The sequence below is a fragment of the Hyla sarda genome, chromosome 7 (assembly GCF_029499605.1).
Source record: "Hyla sarda isolate aHylSar1 chromosome 7, aHylSar1.hap1, whole genome shotgun sequence".
Classification (NCBI taxonomy): Eukaryota; Metazoa; Chordata; class Amphibia; order Anura; family Hylidae; genus Hyla; species Hyla sarda.
In genome coordinates, this window is record NC_079195.1 from 191,994,484 (window position 1) to 192,010,553 (window position 16,070).

The window sequence follows — 16,070 nt, forward strand, 5'->3', positions numbered from 1 at the left end:
CTTTTCACTGCGAAAATTCTGCATTCCTCAAAAAGAAAGGTCCTGACCTAATTTTTTGCTGAATTCGGATGAGGAAGCCCATTGAAGTGTATGAGGCTTTTTCTTTGTCTCTGCAAAATGCAGAATTAACCTGTTGGGGACAGAGGGCATACAGGTAAGTCTTCGCGTCCTGGTACTTCAGGATGGAGCGTGGGAATTACTGGACCGGGATGACTGCTGATATCTATCAGCTGGCATCCTGTGGCAATGCCTAGGGGGGTCCTGAGACTCCTCCCACCCCCTCACGTCGGCAATTCAGACCGGCAATTTGCGGCGATTCTGGACCAATGGGTCAATCGCCCGGAATATAACAGTGATCGGAGCTGTCACAGACCACTCCGACCATGCTAAAGGATAGGAGCGAGGTCGCAGTGCTGCCACCTCCTCCTTTCCCATGCCATTGGTCGGTCAGGCTGACCGACCAATGGCAATTGGGGGGAGGGAGGGTTAAAGTTCATTTCCCCCGCTCTGCCCACCGATCGAAATTCGGGCAGAGCGGGGTAGAAACAAGTGCGGGGAGAGAACCGGCTTACCGGAGAGACCATCGGGCAGCAGCAGCAACATCAGGAGGAGTGCATCCGGAAAGTGCGGCAGAGGAGGCTGGAGTGAAGGTCGCTGGTTAGTGTGGCCTTCTAAGAGTTTCAAAACTACATCTCCCAGCATGCCCAGACAGGCAATAGCTGTCTGGGCATGCTGGGAGTTGTAGTTTTACAACATCTAGAGGGCCACAGTTTGGAGACCACTGTGTAGTGGTCTCCAAACTGTGGTCCTCCAGATGAGTCAAAACTACAACTTTCAGCATGCACTGACTGTCTGGGCATGCTGGGAGTTTTAGTTTTGCAACATCTGAAGTGGCACAGTTTGGAGACCACTATACGGTGGTCTCCAAACTGCCAGGACAGTCAAAGGATGTCCGGCAATACTTGGAGGAGTTGTTTTGCAACAGCTGGAGGCTCCGTTTTAGAAACACTGCCGTATGAGACGTTTTTCATTTTTATTGGGGTGTAACTGTGTAGGGGTGTAGTCTATATGTAGTGTTTTTACTTTTTAATTTGTTAATGTAGTATAGTGTTCTTAGGGTACATTCACACAGGCGGGGGTTCACAGGGAGTTTTCCGCTGGGAGTTTGAGCTGCGGCGGAAAATTTGTCGCAGCTCAAACATGTAGAAGGAAACCTCTTATGAATGTACCCTGTACCATCGGGCTGCGCCCCAAACCTTCAGCTGTTGCAAAGCTACAACTCCCAGCATGTATGGTCTGTTGGTACATTCTGAGAGTTGTAGAATTGCAACAGCTGGAGGCACACAGGTTGGAATCGCTGAGTTAGGAAACAGACTCTAGCTCAGTGTTTCCCAACCAGTGTGCCTACAGCTGTTGCAAAACTACAATTCCCAGCATGGCCAGACAGTCAGGGAAGCTGGATGTGTAGTTCTGCAATATTTGGCCCTTCAGATGTTGCAGAACTACAACTCCCAGCAAGCCTGGACAGTCTGGGCATGCTTGGTGTTGTAGTTTTGCAACATCTGGAGGGCTACACTTTGGAGACCACTACTTAGCGGTCTCCAAACTCTTCTTCCCCAGTTGTTGCACAACTACAACTCCAAGCATGCCAAGACTGCCCAGGCTTGCTGGAAGTTGTAGTTCTGCAACATCTGAAGGGCCAGATATTGCAGAACTACACATCCAGCTTCCCTGACTGTCTGGCCATGCTGGGAATTGTAGTTTTGCAACAGCTGTAGGCACACTGGTTGGGAAACACTGAGCTAGAGTCTGTTTCCTAACTCAGCGATTCCAACCTGTGTGCCTCCAGCTGTTGCAATTCTACAACTCTCAGAATGTACCAACAGACCATACATGCTGGGAGTTGTAGCTTTGCAACAGCTGAAGGTTTGGGGCGGTGAAGGTTTGGGGCGCAGCCCGATGGGACAGGGTACATTCACAAGGGGTTTCCTTCTACATGTTTGAGCTGCGGCAAATTTTCCGCCGCAGCTCAAACTCCCAGCGGAAAACTCCCTGTGAACCCCCGTCTGTGTGAATGTACCCTAAGAACACTATACTACACTAACAAATTAAAAAGTAAAAACACTACATATAGACTACACCCCTACACAGTTACACCCCCCCAATAAAAATGAAAAACGTCTCATACGGCAGTGTTTCTAAAACGGAGCCTCCAGCTGTTGCAAAACAACTCCTCCAAGTATTGCCGGACATCCTGTGACTGTCCTGGCAGGCTGGGAGTTTTGCAACAGCTGGAGGCATCCTGTTTGGGAAACACTGCCGTAGGGTTTTGGTGGAGATAAGCCCCATCCTTGTATCCAAGTCCGCCCCTATAGCAAAGTCCTAATTTAGGCCTCATATGCGCATGGAGCTCTCTCTCAATTCGGAAGCCCTGTTGTATTATAAGGCAACAGTTTAGGACCACATATGGGGTATTTCTGTACTCAGGAGAAATTGTGTTACAAATTTTGGGGGAGATTTTTCTCCTTTTACCCCTTTTGAAAAGGAAAAGTTAGGGGCTACACCAGCATGTTAGTGTAAAAAAAATTAAAAATGTTTACACTAACATGCTGGTGTTGCCCCATACTTTTCCTTTTCACAAGAGGTAAAAGGAGAAAAAGACCCACATAATTTGTAACACAATGTCTCCCGAGTACAGAAATACCCCATATGTGGACACAAAGTGCTCTGCAGACGCACAACAAGGCTCAGGAGAGAGAGCACGCCAGGGTACATTTGCAGCCTAAATTGGTGATTTGCACAGGGGTAGCTTTGGTTTTTTCCCTCTGAAATGCTGGTGTTACCCCAAATTTTTCATTTTTTACAAGGGGTAATAGGAAAAAAGCCTCCCAAAATTTTGGAAATACCCCATATGTGGATGTAAAGTGCTCTGCAGGCAAACTACAAAGCTCAGAAGAGAAAGAGTGCCATTGGGCTTTTGGAGAGAGAATTAGGCTGGAATTGAAGGCCATGTGTATTTACAAAGCACCGATGGTGCCAGAACAGTTGACCCCCCCCCCACGTGACCCCATTTTGGAAACTACACCCCTCACGGATTGTAACAAGGGGTGCAGTGAGCATTTACACCCCACAGGTGTCTGACAGATTTTTGGAACAGTGGCCCGTGAAAATAAAAAATTAAATTTTTCATTTTCACAGGCCACTATTCCAAAGATCTGTCAAAGGTCAGTGGTGTGTAAATGCTCACTGCACCCTTTTTACATTCCGTGAGGGGTGTAGTTTCTAAAATGGGGTCACTTGTGGGGGGTCCACTGTTCTGTTGTAAATGCACTTCAATTCCAACCAAATTCTCTCTTTAAAAGCCCAATGGCGCTCCTTATCTTCTAAGCATTGTAGTGCGCCCGCAGAGCACTTTACATCCACATATAGGGTATTTTCATACTCAGAAGAAATGAGGTTACAAATTTTTGGGGGCTTTTGCTCCTATTACCCTTGTGAAAATGAAAATATTGGTGTAACACCAGCATTTTATTGAATTTTTTTTTTTTTTAACGTCCCATTTTAACAAAAGTTCGTCAATTACCTGTGGGGTGTTAAGGCTCACTTTACCCCTTGTTACCTTACTCGAGGGGTGTAGTTTCCAAAATAGTATGCCATGTGTTTTTTTTTTTTTTTTTTTTTTTTTTACTGTTCTAGCATCATGGGGGCTTCCTAAATGCGACATAACCCCCAAAAAACATTTCAGCAAAATTCGCTCTCCAAAAGCCAAATATCGCTCCTTTCCTTCTGAGCCCTCTAGTGCACCCACAGAGCACTTTACATCCACATATCAAGTATTTCCTTATTCGAGAGAGATGGGGTTACAAATTTTGGGGGTCCTTTTTACCTTTTACCCCCTGTAAAAATGAAAACAATGGGGCTACGATAACACGTTAGTGTAAAAAAAAAAAATTGAGATTTTGATTTTTCTCCTCCATTTTGCTGCTATTCCTGTGAAACACCTAAAGAGTTAAACTTTTTGAATGTCATTTTGAATACTTTGAGGGGTGCAGTTTTCATAATGGGGTCCATCATAGGGGATTTCCAACATAAAGACCCTCAAATTCACTTCTAAACTTAACTGGTCCCTGAAAAATTCAGATTTTGAAATTTTTCTGGAAAATTGCTGCTATATTTTGAAGCCCTCTGATGACTTCAAAAAGTAAAAACATGTCAAGTTTATGATCCAAACATAAAGTTAACATATTGTATATGTGAATCAATATATAATTTATTTGACATGTCCCTTTTCCTTACAAGCAGAGAGCTTCAAAGTTAGAAAAATTCAACATTTTAAAATTTTCCTGAAATTTTGGAATTTTTGACCAAGAAATGGACGACGAAAATTTATTACTAACATAAAGTAGAATATGTCACGAAAAAACAATCTCGGAATCAAATTTATAAGTAAAAGCATCCCAGAGTTATTAATGCATAAAGTGATAGAGGTCAGATTTGAAAAAAATGCTCCCGTCCTTAGGGCCACAATGGGCTCCATCCCCAACGGGTTAAAAGGGGTACTCCGGTGGAAAATCAACTGGTGCCAGAAAGTAGGGATCTACCGATTATCGGTTTGGCCGATATCGGTTTGGCCGATATCGGTTTGGCCGATGTTATCGGCCGATAATCACGATTTTTGGCATTATCGGTATCGGCAATTACCTTGCAGATAAGCCCCCGCAATACCGATATTTCTGTATAAGTTATCGGCTATCGGCCCTAACCTCCACCGATTATCGGTATCGGCCCTAAAAAAACGATATCGGTCAATCCCTACCAGAAAGTTAAACAGATTTGTAAATTACTTCTATTAAAGAAAATCTTAATCCTTCCAGTACTTATTAGCTGCAAAATACTACAGAGGAAATTAATATTATTATTATTTTTTTTTAAACACAGTGCTCTCTGTTGACATCATGAGCACAGTGCTCTCTGCTGACATCTCTGTCCATTTTAGGAACTGTCCAGAGCAGCATATGTTTGCTATGGGGATTTTTTCCTACTCTGGACAGTTCTTAAAATGGACAGAGATGTCAGCAGAGAGCACTGTGGTCATTATGTCAGCAGAGAGCTCTGTGTTCCAAAAAGAAAACTATTTCCTCTGTAGTATTCGGCAGCTAATAAGTAAGTACTGGAAGGATTAAGATTTTTTAATAGAAGTAATTTACAAATCTGTAGAACTTTCTGGAGCCAGTTGATTTAAAAAAAATAAATAAATAAAAAGTTTTCCACCGGAGTAACCCTTTATTGAAAATTTTGTGCTGGAAAATTTTACATGAAATTTAACCCCTTAAGGACTCAGCCCGTTTGGGCCTTAAGGACACAGGACAATTTTATTTTTATGTTTTCATTTTTTTCCTCTTCGCCTTCAAAAAAGCATAGCTCATAAAGCATTATATTTTCATCCACAGACTAGTATGAGGGCTTGTTTTTTGCACGACCAGTTGTCCGTTGTAATGCCATCACTCATTTTACCATAAAATGTATGGCGCAACCAAAAAAATACTATATTTGTGTGGGGAAATTAAAAAGAAAACCGCAATTTTGCTAAATTTGGAAGGTTTCGTTTTCACGCCGTAAAATTTACAGTAAAAATGACGTGTTCTTTATTCTTTGGGTCAATACGATTAAAATGATGCCCATGATAACATACTTTTCTATTACTGTTGCGCTTAAAAAAAAAAAAAAAACGCAAACTGTTTAACCAAATTAGTACGTTTAAAATCCCCCTATTTTGAAGACCTATAACTTTTTTATTTTTCCGTATGAACGGCGGTATGAGGGCTCAATTTTTGCGCCGTGATCTGTACTTTTTATTGATGCCATATTGGCTTATATAAAACTTTTAATACTTTTTTTTTTTTATAAACATTTTTTGGAATAAAAGGTTATAAAAAAAATATAAAATTAATTAATTAAAAAAGCAGCTATTTTGGACTTATTTTTATTTTATTTTAACGTTCACGCTGTTCACCGTACGGTATCATTAACATTTTATTTTAATAGTTGGGATATTTACGCAAGCGGCGATAGACAATTTACGTTTTTATTGGGGGAGTGTTTTTTCTAATTTTTTTTATTTTTTTACACTTTATTAGTCCCCATAGGGAACTATTTATAGCAATCATTTGGTTGCTAATACTGTTCAGTGTCATGTATAGGACATTGCACTGATCAGTGTTATCGGTCATCTTCTGCTCTGGTCTGCTCGAAATTGTCTGCCGGTAAAATTGTCTGCCCGTAAAACACGGGCAGAGATTCTGCACATTTGCATGTTCTGGAAGCACTAGGACCGCTCGGAAATGCAGAATCTCCATTAACAACAACGCATTTTCCAGTGACATCCACAGAAACAAACCGTTTAATGTTTCTGCAGAGGCTGGAATCGTGGCTGGAACAGAGGAGCAGAATCCCATTGAAATCAAATTGGACACTGCTGCAGTGGAACTTTGAGCGCAATATTTCTGCAGAATTCTGCTTGGAAATTCCGCCGTGTGAACATATCCTAAGGGTCAATTAAGTCCAGACCGAGAAGACTTGGTGCAGATAATTTTCACAATGATACAAATGAATTCACATGGCAAATCCATATAAAATTGTGCAGATTTTGATGTGGATTTCTCTCTACACATTCAAACATGTGATTGCATGAAATTTAATAAAAAGGCGTAATCCTCACCTTCTCAATCCCTCGCTAATAAGTCCCTGGTCCCCCACCAGTCTCTGTTCACAGCCTCCAGTGATGAAAAGTTGACACGTTGTCACTGTAACCAGCACCACACATGTCAACACAATGGGGGAGATTTATCAAAACCTGTCCAGAGGAAAAGTTGCCCATAGCAACCAATCAGATCGCTTCTTTCATTTTTAACAAGGCCTCTGCAATATGAAAGAAGTGACCTGATTGGTTGCTATGGGCAAGTAGGCAACTTTTCCTATGCACAGGTTTTGATAAATCTCCCCCAATAAGTCAGTGTTCCCCAACCAGGGTGCCTCCAGCTGTTGCAAAACTACAACTCACAGCATGCTGGAAGTTGTAGTGTTGCAACAGCTGGAGGCACTCTGGTTGGGAAATACTGCACTGTCAGTGTTTGAGTTTTAAGCCAAAGATAGATGCGGATCAAGAAAACAGCCATATGGGAGTAGCAATTAACAGGAAAGTAGAACTATTTTTCAAAGGTGATTGGAGTATCCGCACATGCAAAAATTTACCGCAAATCCACATGTACACCGCAGCAAAAATCCACAAAGAATAGATGTATTGCTTATTTGACTGCAAATATTTTTATCCTCATTAAAGTCAGTGAGGAAAATCCACTTCTGATCCGTGCACAATTGGCAACCAATTTTAGTTCAGATTCTAATTCCTGCAGCAGGCGAGTAAGATATGTAAAAAGTCAGGCGAAGTGCCAATGGGAATCATCAGCACTGCAACGTTTAGTTGTTTAAAAAAATAAAAATAAAAAAGTAGTAGTACAAAAGCCATGTGAGCACATTTGAAGAGCATTTCATCATCTTACCATTTTTGCCTTCCTTCAAAATCAAAGAATCCTGGTTTGGACGTTGTACACTTCCCAACCTTCACCTGCCAAAGCACAAAACATATTGTCAGGTACAAAGCCATAGAAGATACATACAGGCTTCAGGTTAGAGGTTCAAAAAAAAGACACTCTGGAGGGAAAAAAAAATGTCTGTGTGGTAGCTTGGGGGTGTAGGGTAGGAAGGGTGTAGCTGTGCAGTGATGAAAGGGTGTTGGATTAACCCTTAACTGTCGTGACGCCAGGGTGCAGGTTCCTCTCTGTATATGTATCCTACCGCCACCCGTCCCAGGAACGATAGGGAGGAATAAAGGATTGTCCACAACCAGAGTTTTAGTAAACTGAAGATAACTTTACTGCAGATTTTATGCAGGTTAAACGTAGTAACAGCCTTTACAGAGGACCGGACTTTGGGTTCCACACAGGTTTGGTTGGGACCTCATAGGGAATAAGCTTGAAGTAAATGCTTCACGCTGTTCCACTGGATTTAGGGGAATTGTTTAGGTCCAGCAGTCACGTAGGATTAGGATCGAGTTAGATTGAACTCACGGTTTTGTATTCGGCTGAAGTTAGCAGGCTTCAGGCCTAAGTTCTCTTGCAGAATTGTACAGAGTTGTGCTTTCTCTAGATATGATCAGGAAACAAGAGAGCGATCATTGGGTAACAGCGCCCTTATATCTAAAGGGGCAGGCTTCAAGCTTATTGGTCCCCCAGACCTGTCAGTCCTAATACAAAGCATTGTGGTACAACATGTGACATGAGCACCTGACCTGGAAGGTCCTTAACCTTAGCAGAACAATATAATTATTAATCATGTGACCTAAGGTCCTGGAAGCAATATTTACACTTTACAATAAACACATAAAATTAAAGAAGGAAGAGGTGACTAGAGGTTATCCCACTAAGAGTATCTCATCAGTACGGAGGAACTCTGACTTTGGGGACTTATAACACAAGGTACAGTACCGGGACACAACATTTGCAAACATGCCTATCAAACTATGCCTATTAAAGGGGTACTCCGCTGCTCAGCATTTGGAGCAAACTTGTGACTTCACACCCCGCCCCCACAAAGCAAGTCTATGGGAGGGGGTGTGACGCCCCCTCCTATAGACTTACATTGAGGGGTCGGGGTGTGACTTCATGAGGGGGCGGGGCTATGACGTCAAAACTCCCGGCGCCGACACAGTTTGTTCCACACACTGAGCAGCGGAGTACCCATTTAAGTATTATATTTAAAAAATGTACCTGTACTAACCTCCAGCGCTCCCTCGGATTCTCGAGGCCCCTGTGAACTACTTTCTGAGCCGCAGTGCAAAGCCTGGGCCCAGGAAGCACCCGGGTCCAACGTGTACTGATGCAGCTCAGCGATGTACTGATGTACTACAACATATTTCTAATGTACTTTAATATTTTTTTTGGTAATTAAAAGGGGTACTCCAGTGGAAAACTTTTTTTTTTTTTTATCAACTGGTGCCAGAAAGTTAAACAGATTTGTAAATTGCTTCCATTAAAAATTCTTAATCCTTCCAGTACGCTGTATACTACAGAGAAAATGCTTTTCTTTTTGGATTTCTCTTCTGTCACGACCACAGTGCTCTCTGCTGTCCATTTTAGGAACTGTCCAGAGTAGCATATGTTTGCTATGGGGATCCTGCTCTGGATAGTTCTTAAAATGGACAGCAGAGGTCAGCAGAGAGCACTGTGGTCGTGAGAGAAGAGAAATTCAAAAAGAAAAGCATTTCTTCTGTAGTATACAGCACCTAAAAAGTACTGGGAGGATTAAGATTTTTTAATAGAAGTAATTTACAAATCTGTTTAACTTTCTGCGACGGGGTTCGGGATGTGCGCAGGTTGCCCCCAGTTGTTTCCCCACTACAACACTCAGCATGCCCTGACAGCCAATAGATGTCAGGGCAAGCTAGGAGTTGTAGTAGTGAAACAGCTGGCGGTACACACTGTATGGGTAAACTTAGGGCGGAAGTCGGCCCTCCCAGCATGCATCAGTGACGTCGCGCCCGCTGGGGAAGTCTGCCTGGTAAATGGGCACACTACCAGGCAGACAAAAATGCATTTTTAATATAGTAAAAAAAAAAAAATGAAAATTTAAGGCAGGGAGGGGGCTTGAGATAGATGGGCAATAGGCAGGGACAGAATAAAAAAAAAAAAAAGGATGGTGGGAGCTACTCTTTAAGCCTTCCAGTACTTCTCAGCAGCTGTATGCTCCAGAGGGAGTTGTGTAGTTATTTCCAGTCTGACTGCTTTTTGCTGCCACCTCCATGTCCATGTCAGGAACTGTCCGAGGTTTGCTATGGGGGATTTGCTCCAGCTCTTGACAATTCCTGACATGGATTGAGGTGGCAGCAGAGAGCACAGTGGTCAGGCTGGAACTGTCAAGAGCTGAAGCATATGACCATAGAAAAGGGGAGGGATGTGCGTTACATTATCGGCAAGGCAACTGCCGATACTGATAATGTCTAAAATCGGGAATATCGCCCGATAATAGTGGCCAAACCGATAATCGGTCGATCCCTACTAAACACATTCAAGAAAAGTTGGTAAATTCCATCACTTTCTTTTTTCACAGTTCAGTTTGTTCTGTTTTATATATTTTATCTGACACTTCTGGTAAGTACCAAATCCAATCCTTATTACTATTACTATACACCCAGGTTAACGGCTTGTTTCCATTACTGTTGACCTGATAATGTTTCTGCTCTGTTGTTACTTTGTTAAGAAGAAATGTATTACAGTAAAAGCTAAGTATTAAGTACGGTAAGACAAATGTTGATGCCTTGGATCTCAGTCATACAGCTTTCCACGGATCCTGAATAATTCTACACCCATATTCATCTGTCTTTGGGCTCTTTCCTTCTCAACTAACCTGTGTCAACAACAGAGCTACCAGTTTTGGTATCATATTTATGAAGTCTTCGGGTAACAGTTCGATAGGCCCGTCCCATATAAAGGTGTGCCTAGTGCATGCTACTAGCAAATTTTATGTAACTTGTAAAATGATATTGTTAAAAAGGGAAATAAAGCTTTGAACAGTAAAATAAATACAACGGTTAGATCAGTATTTCCCAACCAGGGTGCCTCCACACAAACAAACAAAAATAAATAAAAAAAACATATTAAAAGCATACTGGGCTTGATACCTTTACTGGCTAACCAGAAATATATTTTGAACATATTAGAGGACAGAGGCCCTGTATCAGGCAAGGTTATAAATGTATGACAGAACAGAACACTTAAAGGGGTACTCCGCCCCTAGACATCTTATCCCCTATCCAAAGGATAGGGGATAAGATGTCAGATCGCTGCGGTCCCGCTGCTGGGGAGCCCTGGGATCCCCGCTGCGGCACCCCGCTATCATTACAGCACAGAGAGAGTTCGCTCTGTGCATAATGACGGGAGATACAGGGGACGGAGCAGCGTGACATCATGGCTCCACCCCTCATGACATCACAGCCCATCCCCTTCATGCAAGTCTATGGGAGGGGGCGTGACGACCGCCATGCCCCCTACCATAGACTTGTATTGAAAGGGGCGGGCCGTGATGTCACGAGGGGCGGAGCCGTGACGTAACAATGCTCCAGCCCCTGTATTGCCCGTCATTACCTGCAGAGCGAACTCGCTCTGTGCAGTAATGATAGCGGGGTGCCGCAGCGGGGATCCCGGGGCTCCCCAGCAGCAGGACCGCAGCGATCTGACATCTTATCCCCTATCCTTTGGAAAGGGGATAAGATGTCTAGGGGCGGAGTACCCCTTTAAAGTGTACCTGTCATCAACAAAAACTTTCTATATAATGTAGACAATACCACTATATGTATATTTGTAATATACATTGGTTAAAAAAAAAGTCTATATTTTTGTCCCTACAGATATTGTCTGTCTCTGTGAGGAGAGCTCTATGCACCGTGGCGCTGTGTTGCCCATAGCAACCAGATTGTTTCTTTCATTTTTGAAAATTATTACACATATTGATGGACATTTATCAACGGGTTTAGTCAGGCTTTCTTTACTATAATTGTCGCAACTGCGACTACGTGTGTTTTCGTGCGACAATTTGCATGAAGAACAAGAAAAGCAAGAAAATTCAAACTTGCTTATGTAGTAAATTTTTCAAAATGGATTTGCTTAAGTCAGGTATTTATTAAACATTGATAAACGTCCCATAATATGAGTACAGAAACAGTAGTTGAAGCAGGTTTAGTCATTTTAATAAAACTTCTGACATGTCAAAGTGGTGATCAGTCAGAGCCTCAGTGCCGAGACCCCCACTGATCTCTAGCTACAGCCGGCAGAATCACCTAACAGAGCACGTAATTCCCCAGCTCAGTGCTCAGTCCTTTTGATAGCAGAAGTCTGACTTCAGACTTACAGTGGGGATAAAAAGTTTGGGCACCCCAGGTAAAATTTTTTATTAATGTGCATAAAGAAGCCAAGGAAAGATGAAAAATCTCCAAAAGGCATCAAATTACAGATTAGACATTCTTATAATATTTCAAGAAAAGTTAGATTTTATTTCCATCATTTACACTTTCAAAATAACAGAAAAAAAAAAAAAATGGCGTCTGCAAAAGTTTGGGCACCCTGCAGAATTTATAGCATGCACTTCCCCCTTTGCAAAGCTGAGACCTGCCAGTGTCATGAAGTGTTCTCAATCATCATCTGGGAAGACCAGCTGATGTCATTCTCAAAGGTTTTAAATGCCCAGCCTTATCTGACCTTGCCCCAACAATCAGCACCATGGGTTCTTCTAAGCAGTTGTCTAGAAATCTGAAACTGAAAATAGTTGACGCTCACAAAGCTGGAGAAGGCTATAAGAAGATAGCAAAACGTTTTCAGATGTCAATATCCTCTGTTTGGAATGTAATTAAGAAATGGCAGTCATCAGGAACAGTGGAAGTTAAAGCAAGATCTGGAAGACCAAGAAAAATATCAGACAGAACAGCTTGCAGGATTGTGAGAAAAACTATTCAAAACCCACGTTTGACTGCCCAATCCCTCCAGAAAAATCTGGCAGACACTGACGTTGTGGTGCACTATTCCACTATAAAGAGATACTTGTACAGATATGGTCTTCATGGAAGAGTCATCAGAAGAAAACCACTTCTACGTCCTCACCACAAAAATCAGCGTTTGAACTTTGCAAATGAACATATAGACAAGCCTGATGCATTTGGGAAACAAGTTCTGTGGACCGATGAGGTTAAAATTGAACTTTTTGGCCGCAATGAGCAAAGGTATGTTTGGAAGAAGGGGAACAGAATTTAATGAAAAGAACCTCTGTCCAACTGTTAAGCATGGGGGTTGATCAATCATGCTTTGGGGGTTGTATTGCAGCCAGTGGCACAGGGAACATCTCAAGGGTAGAAGAAAAAAGGATTCAATAAAATTTCAGCAAATTTTGGATGCTACCTTGACGCCATCTGTGAAAAAGCTGAATTTAAAGAGAGGATGGCTTCTACAAATGGATAACTATCCTAAACACACCTCGAAATCCACGGGGGATTACATCAAGAGGTGTAAACTGAAGGTTCTGCCATGGCCTTCACAATCTCCTGACCTCAACATAATTGAAAATCTATGGATAGACCTAAAAAGAGCAGTGCGTGACAGACAGCCCAGAAATCTCAAAGAACTGGAAGACTTTTTTTAAAAGGAAGAATGGGCAATGATACCTCAAACAAGAATTGAAAGACTCTTGGCTGGCTACAAAGAGTTTACAAGCTTTGATACTTGCCAAAGGGGGCAGTGCAAGATATTAACTCTGCAGGGTGCCCAAACTTTTGCAGACGCCCTTTTTTTTTTTCTGTTATTTTGAAAGTGTAAATGATGGAAATAAAATCTAACTTTTGTTGACATATTATAAGAATGTCTAATCTGTAATTGCATGCCTTTTGGAGATTTTTCCCATCTTTCCTTGGCTTCTTTATGCACATTAACACAAATTTTTACCTGGGGTGCCCAAACTTTTGATCCCCACTGTACACTAGATGCAGTGTTTCCCAACCAGGGTGCCTCCAGGTGTTGCAAAACTACAACTCCCAGCATGCCTGGACAGCCAAAGGCTGTCCAGGCATGCTGTGAGTTGTAGTTTTGCAACATCTGGAGGCACCCTGGTTGGAAAACACTGCATCAGAGACAATCTACTGCAATAATAAGGACTGAGCGCCAAGTCAGAGAGTAAAGCCACATGCTTCTCCAGGATATATCTAGAGCAGTGGTTCTCAACCTGGGGTACTTATTCTTCAGGGGGTACTTGAAAGAAAAATAAAAATAATAAAAAAAAAATAAAATCAGTAATGGCAGCCACAGCCACTGGTTACTGGTCTGGACCAATTTGAAAGAAATGGTAGGCTGATGTCACTGCACCGAGGAGCAGAGCAGGAGGACAGCAAAGGACAAGCGAGGGCACTGGGCTGCTGTGGGCAGTAACTACCATCAGATTTGTTGTTCCACTGCCCCTGCAGATCAGGGAGCTACTGCTATGAGCCATAGCAATAGGTCCCCAGACCAGAGGAGCAGTGGAGCACCAAAGCGGGACAGTATGGTGGGCTACAACTATATATGGGGGCAGTTTGGGGGCACAGAGGAAGCCTAACAACTTTATGGGTAATATTACTGTGTGTGACAATTAACATGGGGAGTTTGTAAATAGGCAGGTATTGTACTGCAGAAAGGAGCCTAAAAAAAAAAAAAGTCTTGTATGGGAGAAATCTTAATGGCGGTCTAGGCCAGACAAAGAAGAAAAGAAAAGTAAACAACTCTGGTTAGAGAAGACATCACCTGTAAATTGGGGAACAGGGGAGAGGAACAGGGGGCCTGTTATAAAGGAAATTAAAGCATATGAATTATACTATAATCACTACAAAATGTCTCTAATATGGGGGTATCATTTTTTGGGAAGGGGCTGTCAAGGGATACTCAGGCAAAAAAGGTTGAGAACCACTGATCTAGAGATTGTAGTGATCCCTACCCTGATCTGTCAAAACAAAAGACATGATATATTATAATTTTTTTGTGTTACTATCATTTAAAAAAAAAAAAAAATTTGACATGTCCTGGAAACACAGCAAAAGTTTTTACCTTTAGGTTTCATCAGACCTTAACTGATCAACACATAGCTGAAAGAGAACGTACTACACGGGCACTTCTTCCGGCTTGAGTTCAAAACTGGTTGGGGTCCAAACAAGTTCCTAGGACATACCAAAATTTTTTGGTGTTACAGTGCCCATTGAACATCATAGACTGCAGAGCTTCGAATCCCCCAGCTTCAAATCTCAGCAGCTGCCACTAGGGGGAGCTAACTGCATATGAATTAAACAGAACAAAGATCAGATTTTACCATCTATAATGTTTGGAACGAGTTATACCTGGTAAAATCTTCCTCAGCATCTCCAGGGGATGTTCCTGCCCCCAGGGATGGTGAAGATATTAAAGGTTGTAAGGCTCACCAGCCTGCCCCAAAAGTGATCCCATGGGTGGATAGCTATACTCACCTAGTCCTGTCTTCTCGGCCTAATCGCGCCCCCTCAAAATGATTGACAGCCCACGTCACTGCTCTGCTCCCTAAACAGACACAGCAGAGCGATGATGCAGGCCGTGTCAGGGCTGTAAATCACACTGAGGGGGGCATGATTACAGCAGAGAAGATGAGACTAAGTATAGCGCTTTGCCCAGGGGACTACTGCCAGGGCAGGTGGGGGGGGGGGGGGGTGACTTTCCAACTTCATATCTTCGCCATCTCTGGGGATGGTAAGGGAAGATTTTATTTATGTTACATATGGAAAAATCGGATTCCCTTTAACCCCTTAAGGACCCGGGCTTTTTCCGTTTTTTCATTTTCATTTTTTCCTCCTTAACTTTAAAAAATCATAACTCTAAAATTTTCACCTAAAATTCTATATGATGGCTTATTTTTTGCGTCACTAATTCTACTTTGTAATGACAATGTCATTTTACCCAAAAATCTACGGTGAAACGGAAAAAAAAAAAAAAAACAATGTGCGACAAAATTGTTGAAAAAACACTATTTTGTAAGTTTTGGGGGCTTCCGTTTTTACGCAGTACATTTTTCGGCAAAAATGACAACATATCTTTATTCTGTAGGTCCATACGGTTAAAATGATACAAAATCAAACCTATATAAGTTGGGTATCACTTCAGAAAAAAAATCATGACTACATGCAGGAAAATGTATACGTTTAAAATGGTCATCTTCTGACCCCTATAACTTTTTATTTTTCTGTGTTCAGGGCGCTATGAGGGCTCATTTTTTGTGTCGTGATCTGAAGTTTTTAGCGGTACCATTTTTGTTCTGATTAGACTTTTTGATGACTTTTTATTCACTTTTTTGTGGTATAAAAAGTGATCAAAAATGCGCTATTTTGGACTTTGGAATTTATTTGCGCGTACGCCATTGAACGTGCGGTTTAAAAAGCTGTATATTTTTATAATTCGAACATTTCCGCACACGGCAATATT

The 16,070-nt window shown here is 42.1% G+C and overlaps 1 protein-coding gene across 2 annotated transcripts in view; it reads right to left on the minus strand.

Moving 5' to 3' along the window:
* The window catches only part of ACBD6 (acyl-CoA binding domain containing 6), a 114,742-nt gene that overhangs the window by 83,587 nt on the left and 15,085 nt on the right, over positions 1 to 16,070 (minus strand). For both annotated transcript variants that reach the window (XM_056531951.1, XM_056531949.1), the window contains exon 2: positions 7,560 to 7,624. In XM_056531951.1, the coding sequence (XP_056387926.1) occupies positions 7,560 to 7,624 (65 nt within the window). The remainder of the gene's footprint in view (positions 1 to 7,559; positions 7,625 to 16,070) is intronic.